General features: G+C 51.3%; 1 protein-coding gene across 1 annotated transcript; it reads left to right on the top strand.

Moving 5' to 3' along the window:
- The first annotated feature begins 5,198 nt into the window (after positions 1-5,198).
- On the top strand, positions 5,199-6,539 carry LOC109772374 (uncharacterized). The gene is made up of 3 exons (XM_073506413.1): positions 5,199-5,273; positions 5,350-5,541; positions 5,964-6,539. Exons 1-3 carry the CDS (start codon positions 5,199-5,201, stop codon positions 6,537-6,539), a joined length of 843 nt encoding a protein of 280 aa, XP_073362514.1.
- Positions 6,540-7,313: the final 774 nt, after the last annotated feature.

Raw genomic sequence — 7,313 nt, 5'->3', positions numbered from 1 at the left:
CCCATATCGATCGACAGCAGGAAAAATCCCAATTCATCCGCTCCAGCCTCCAGTCTGGTTTGCTCCTAACCTAGCCGCTGCTGGACAAACCGACACAGCACTTCCTCGCGCCCTCATTGGAGGGCGGTCGCCGGGCTTCAAGCGAACGGAAGGACAAGAAGATGAAGTTCCAACCCTGGGTGTAGCCTGCGTGGGAAGCAGCGGCGGCAGCACGGGAATGGCATCGAGCTTGCGCAAACGGACAGTCGCAGCTTGCAAGAGTAGCATGCGCAACGAGCAGGTACATCACATCCCTGATTATATCTAATCCAACTCTTCAATTTCTGGCCAATATTTAAACCCGACGGTGTTGTAAAACTGCTTGTATGTAGGGAATCTATGAGAAAATGAAACCAATTTCTACTTATTTTATAACTCCCCAATCAATACTGAACTGACTGAATCTAATCAAGTTTCCGGTGCAAACATCCAAGCTCATGTTGTTCTTGAGCCTGAAGTGTCTAATGAACAGACTGCTAATGAAGGATTTGATGCAAACATTTTACATGCTCCTGGTGATGAACATATAGTGTCTAATGAGGCATCTAATGCAATCATTTTGCAAGCTCCCATTGAAGGATTTAGTGTCTAATGATGATCTGCTATGTTGAGAGAGACATAGAGATTTGCAGGCATTGATGACAAGCAAATTATAGTGCATTTTCATGGCTTGAGGAAACGTCGAGGCCATCTACCAGAAAGTACCCGTATCAGGACAACGTAGCATAAATACTTTTCTAATCTGTTGTTTGAAACTATTGGCATACTTGTGCAGGATAGATATATTGATATGCAGTTTGCGCACTGGTTATAGGTGCAATTACACTTCGATATTTTCAGCCAGAGAACGAATAATTCAGGCAGGTACATACCATGTTTGTAGTCCTTGTACACCATGTTGCATTTTGTGTTTTTTGGTGCTTGCATCATTTAGTGTTTATAATCTGAACTACTTTGGATCATTAGCTGGTTTTCAAAGTGCATGTAGCTTCACATTTCTCAAGCTATGTTGATTTCCGGAGTGCAAGTGCCTTCGTATTTTTTAAGTTAAATGTTCTCCCCTGTAACTTGAATTCGTGGATCCACCACTGCACACAAATCATACACAAATGCCAGTACGAATTAAATGAAATGCAGGGACTTACGCTAGCTCGTTGTACAAGCTCACTGCAGCTATGCTTGCGCTTGGGATGTTCCATGTACAAGTCCATGTTACCACTTTCTTGGTGTCGGTGGGAAACAACACCTATGGGATCACAAGAATCCCTACTACGGTTGGCGGGGCGCATGGTTGTGAGAAGAGCAGGATTAGTAGTCAAAACGTGAATCGTTTACCCAGGTTTGGGCCGCAAGGATGCGTAAAACCCTAGTCCTGCTTTGGTGAATGTATTGAGTGTTCTTGAGCTCTCGAACTAGCTATGGTGGCTATGTAGTTCAAAAGTACCGAATCCCTCTCAAGTATGCCAAGGGCCTCCTTTTATAGTTGAAAGGGGCTGCCAAAGTGGCACACAGGAGGTGGAAAGGCATACAGTACTGCGAGCTTATCGCCCGTATTATAGGACAAGATGCATTTAATGCGTCGCTTAGGTGTCCCCTAGCTTTATCGGTGACGGGAGCGAGGCCCGTCCCATCCGTCGCTGCTCCCCTTCACTTCGACACGCGCCCTGGCCAGCGATGCATGCGGCGTCATGTAGGCAGGCAGGCAGCTGAGGTGGTGCGGTGGTAGGGTCTTCACGAAGATCTGCATGCCGCCATGCAGGCGCTTGCTGATCTGGCCTAGAAGCTGCATGCTACGACGCAAGTGCCTGCCCAGCTGGTCGGGCTGGCAGCTGCATGCTAATGGCGGTGGAAACTTGGCTGGTGCGGGCCTGGCAGTCGCCCCGCTGATGTCCTCGGCAAGGGCCTTGCCGGGGGCCCGGCAAGGGTCTTGCCGTGGTGCGCAGTCGTCCCCGGCAAGGATCTTGCCGGGGGTCTTGTGGCTTTCCTCGGCAAGGATCCCGCGGAGGGTCGCCGTCTTCTGTCCTCATCTGATCTCATATATCTATGGTTTTGACAAAGATCTGCATGCCACCACAGAGGTGCCTCCCGAGCCCTGGTCCAATCATAGTTGGTTGGATTGGAACCTGTGGGCTCAAGGCCGGCTCGCTCTGTTGGTGTTTGGGCGAGCTGCCCCGGCAAGGGTCTTGCCGGGGGAACCTACTCTGTCCCTCTGCTCCTTTGTGTTCTTGTCCTTGGCGTTGTCTTGGGCTTCAGCTTTTCTCCGGCTCCCCTCCTCTGCCTTGCTTAGTGTGGCCGTGGCGCGCGGCCGGCTCTGACTGCCCGTGCACAAGTAAAGGGGTACAAAGGTGTACCCCTACTTTTGTACACCGATAGGAGCCCCCGGGCCTGGGCCACACATAAGCGCAACACGTCGTTGGTCCAGCACAGAACGGTGCGCGGGCAGGTGGGGCGGATTTTCACCGCAGTAACTCTTCGTCTGCTGCGCTTCCCCACGACCCGCGTCGAACGCGCGACGTGGGGGGGCGTGTGTGACGTGGGCGGCATGCGTGGGGCGGTTTCCGCATGCATGCGTCACATCGTGGTAAAGAGGTGGCTCGCGCCTTCCCCATAAAAAGAGGGAGGCGTGGAGGCGCGACTCATTTACTGGATGGACTCGGGTCGCAGTCTTCAAGGCGCCCATGCCCCCCCCCCCGATCACGGGGCGGGGAACGGTCGCCTCACCCGTCCTTTTGACCCTGCACGTTTGCCACGCGTCCTTCATGCAAGTGGCGGGCTGTGGAGGCGGGCAACCGGGCCATCGCTGATTAGGGTAGCTAGTCGGTCCTGATTCCCTGCGCCTCCGCCGGCTGGATTGGCTGAGTGGGGCGGCTGAGTCCCGACCCCGCCCCTTTATAAAGAGGGGGAGGGAGGGCGCCATCCCACATTCTTCAGTATCCATCCTCCTTCATCTTTGCTTCTTTCTTCCACCTGCCATGGTGAGAGGAGGTGCTGGGCCTTTGACGGTGGCGGCAAGGGTCGCTGCTCGTCAGCACGTCCCTCCTTCCCACGAGCCCGTGGCGGCGGAGCCAGCCACAAGAGGAAGGGGGAGGGGCGCGTGGCCGAGGCCGCCGCAACGGTCAGGGGAGAGGGGGACGAGGTGGCGCGGCGGCCGTGCCTCCGCCAGCGGTGCCTCCCGCGATGGAGGGCCACGTCGGGGACCGGCCCCGCGAGTTCTTCATTAGGCTACGCCGGCCACCGCGTCGTCGTCTCCGTCTCCCCACCCCCTTCGTAGAGGAGATGGAGCTCGATCCGCCCCAGACCCTCAGGTTGCACATGAGGGGCTGCGGGACCGGCGGCACGCGGGTCGACGTCGACTTCCCCGCTCCTCATGTCATGTATCTCCATCATGGATGGAAGACATTTGCCCGCATCCATAGCCTGACGGCGGGGCTCGTCCTCTACTTCAAGTTAATGGAGGGCGGCCTGCTCTCCGTCAAGGTCTTCAGAGATTTTGGCACTCGCCTGAAGTGCTGCGTGGAGAGCTCCTCCGACGATGAAGATTCCTCCTCGAGCGGGAGTGACGAGGAGGACAGCGACAGCGGCGACGAGAGAGTCGAGCGGCAGGATGCCAACTCCGACTTCGACTGACCGTGCCACCCCTCCCTCGGCCACGCGCCCTGCCGAGGGCCATCCTCGCCAAGCTCTCCATCGGGGTGCTCCCCATCGTCTCCTTGGGCGGCTGGCGTAGGAGGGCCGGAGAAGGCGAAGAAGGCGGGTGGCAGCCGTCAACTCGGAGTACGCGGGCACCAACGCCTTCGTCGCGTATTGCCGGCCCGGTGCCTCGTCTTCCAGCTCCTTTCCCGGCACCAAGATGTTCTCTTGGTGCCTTCTGCTCCTCACACCTCGCCTAGGCGCCCCTTTTGCCCTCTGCTGTCTTGCTCCATCTTCTGAGGAGAGGGACAAGAAAGGGATTACGAGCATTTTATCTCTTTTTAGTTTGTAAGCCTGCGGGCACTTGTTATATTTAAAGCTTGTAATCCCCTTGCTCATGTTTTTTTCTTTCCATACGAACTGTACATGTATGGGACGTTTTTAATGAAAAAGGGTGCCTGTCGGGCTTTTTGTGCATGAGCGAGGCCCATGCCAAGGAACGAGTCCTTGTTATTTTTAAGATAAACACCGTTGCCTGGCAACAGGCCTTGCCGTCCCCCCACTTCGGCCGACCATTCTCGCGCCCTTGGCGGAGGCAGGGGCGAAGTAGAGTTAGGCCCCTCGTTTATCTCCTCGCCACCGCGACTACTACCAAATTCCGACCCAAGAGGTAGCTCTCAGGTACAGGAAAGGGGGAGCACGGTGGTTTTGGGAACATAAATGAGGTTTCACTAGCACAAATGCCCGTGCGTTGCAACGGGAGAAAGAAATTCTCGCACGCCTCTAGCAACCATCTATTCATGTTGCATTTATCTTCTTCCCTACCATGGACGGTGATCATCACATTGTCCACCTATTCACAATGAACATGACCAATCCCAGGGCGACGTGCTGGTCATCATACCCTAGCATAGCTCCTATGGGTCGCTATGGAGCAAACACTAAACTACAAGTATTCTTCCTCGTGCATTCATGACGAGTGTCAGCTTGTCAAGCCAGGCGGTCTACTTCCCGGCGGCACATGCTTTGACGAACACCTTGGAAATCGCGACGATGATGAGTTTGCCACACCATCCTAGGGCAGTCGTAGCAAGGCCACCGACATTTACCAGTCGCCTCGTCGACATGTCATGGATGTCATTGTAGCACCACGAGTGAATTGCAAAAAACCACCACATTTGAAGTTAAAGCATCCCATTGCCACCACATTTCTAGCGCGTCCCAAAAATCCACCACTTTACTTGTAAATTTTTTCAATAAAAACAAATGACCGGTTTTCCGCAGTTAACCCGATTTCTGACAGGGCTGGCCCACCCGTCAGGTGCCACATGGGCGAGGCCAGACGGCGAGTGGGTTGACGGCCGTTAGGGCTGTCGGTACAAAACAGAGCCCCCACTCCCCGCCGCTCACACTCCGCTCACACTCCACTCGCTCACTCTCTCACTCTCACTCCTCTGCTCTGTACCCTGTTGCCGCCGCCGGAGTTTTTCGCCGCCGCCGGAGGCACGGTTCCCACCCCGCCGTAGAAGATGCCGTTGTGGAAGGATGGAGAGGAGAGCAGCGATGAGGAGGAGCTGGTCGGCATGGATCTGGAGCAGCACTGGGTGAGATATCTGCTTTGCACCTAGGGTTAGGGTTAGTGTTCAAGTGTTCTTCGATTTGAGACCATGTTTGGAGCAGTTGCTATCTTTTCTGCGGTTCACTAGTGTGCTACAATGCAGGCGAACCCTGACACCACTAGATCCATCCTTCTGTGGTAGAGCTGCAGATGCAAGCATCACATGTAGACTGCACTTGGCCCCATGCATGAAATATGTTGCATTTGAAGGAAAGGACACTGGGAGGAGGTTCTATGGATTTGCTGTTCCTCAGGTCAGTGTTATCCAACGAGTGTTTGTGTTAGTGGTAGTTAGTCTGCAGATTGTTGTAATAATTGCTGTCGGTAAATTCAGTTAATTTGGACTATCTGCAGTTGCAAGAATCAAATGTAAGTTAGTCTGCAGTAAATTTGCAGTGTCTGCAGTAGATTTGGTAGTTAGTATGCAGTAAATTTGGACTGTCTGCAGTTGCCGTCAGTAAATTTGGACTGTATGCAGTTGCTGTCAGTAGATTTGGTAGTTAGTCTGCAGTGAATTCAGTAAATTCAGCCAATTTGGACTGTCTACAGTTGATGAAACATGTTTTTCACAGTGATTTTGCAAGCATCAGTTTCTGTCAGTAAATGAAACATGTTTAGGACATTGATTAAGTAAATGAAACATGTCAGTAAATTAAGTAAATGAAACTTGATGCAGGATGGTATTGACTGTGGAGTTGCTCAGTGGGTTGATGCCCCATGGCCTTCTATTCTGCAAAGATGTTTGGAGAAGATATGGGAGATGTTTCATGAGGAGAATCATGGCAGAATGATTGACCATGAGAAGTATAAGAAAGAGTTGGACAAGGTCAACAAGCAGTTGGATACACTTGGGGATCAGTACAGTCAGCTGGTTGAGGAAGTCACCAAGATGTTTGATTGGGCAGATCAGAACAACAGGGTCATGAGTGATGAAGAGTTCAAGCAGAAGCAGATGGATGTGGACAAGGACATGGAGAAGCTAGCTATCAGCAAGGAGAAGCAGAGTGCTGACTTTGGCAAGATGAAGGAGACGGAGAAGCTGGCTCAGGAGCTGAAGGAGATGAAGTGCATTCTTAGGTCTCAGGGGGAGATCATTAGGAACACAAGGAAGGAGAGGGATGAGATGAAGAAAGAGAGGGACAGGCTGGTAGAGGAGAAGAAGAAGCTGGACTTTCTGGTGGGTGATCTTATGAAAGCTGGTCATGGCAACAAGGACAAGCTTGCCAAGATCAAGTCAATCCTTGATGAGTGAACAATGATGTCCATCACCTCAGTTATGTTAAGCTAATATGTGGCCTTGGAACAATATAGCTGGCCTTGGGGTTGTATATTTTGGGAATCCCATAGTTATGTAATGACTGTAATGATTTTCTACAAAACTACCTCCAGTTAAGTTATGTAATGTATGTAATGACTAGCTAAAAAACTACCTCCAGTTAAGTTATGTAATGTATGTAATGACTAGCTGCAAAACTATCCCAGTTATGTAATCTTGTTAGCTTTCTATAGTAAGAGCTATGCTATTATGAATCTGCCACCTAAACAAGTAAATTGTTGATGACCAAGGTGGCCAAAATATTTTAGAGTAGAAAATCAAACAAGGCTTGGGCTCAAGGTGGCCAAAATCTTTTAGAATAGAAAAAGCATCAAATCAAACAAGTAAATTGTTGATGACACAAACATGTTCTCAACCATAAAAGTTCTCACCCATAACAGTTCTCAAAATTAGCATGGTAACACAAACAAGTTCTCAAGCTAAATACTGATTACACATAGCAGTTCACACATAGCAGTTCTCAGGCATAGTTTATGATATTTAGAAATACTTAAGGCAGGCAGTTCAAAAGACAACAGCCAAATTGTGCACTGACTAGTTGCCACTGGCATAAAGTAACCCCTCATCCTGGTGCTCTGGAACCTCTTCCTTTTAGACCCTACTGTTGCTCCCTCTGTTGTAGTTGCAGCCCTAGGTGCCATGTAGGGCCTTCCACCTCTCCTGCTGGCTGCATTGCTTGAACCTGAAGCT

The sequence above is a fragment of the Aegilops tauschii genome, chromosome 1 (assembly GCF_002575655.3).
Source record: "Aegilops tauschii subsp. strangulata cultivar AL8/78 chromosome 1, Aet v6.0, whole genome shotgun sequence".
Lineage (NCBI taxonomy): Eukaryota > Viridiplantae > Streptophyta > Magnoliopsida > Poales > Poaceae > Aegilops > Aegilops tauschii.
Note: the sequence above shows the minus strand (reverse complement) of the source record. Positions and strands in the feature narration are given on the sequence as shown.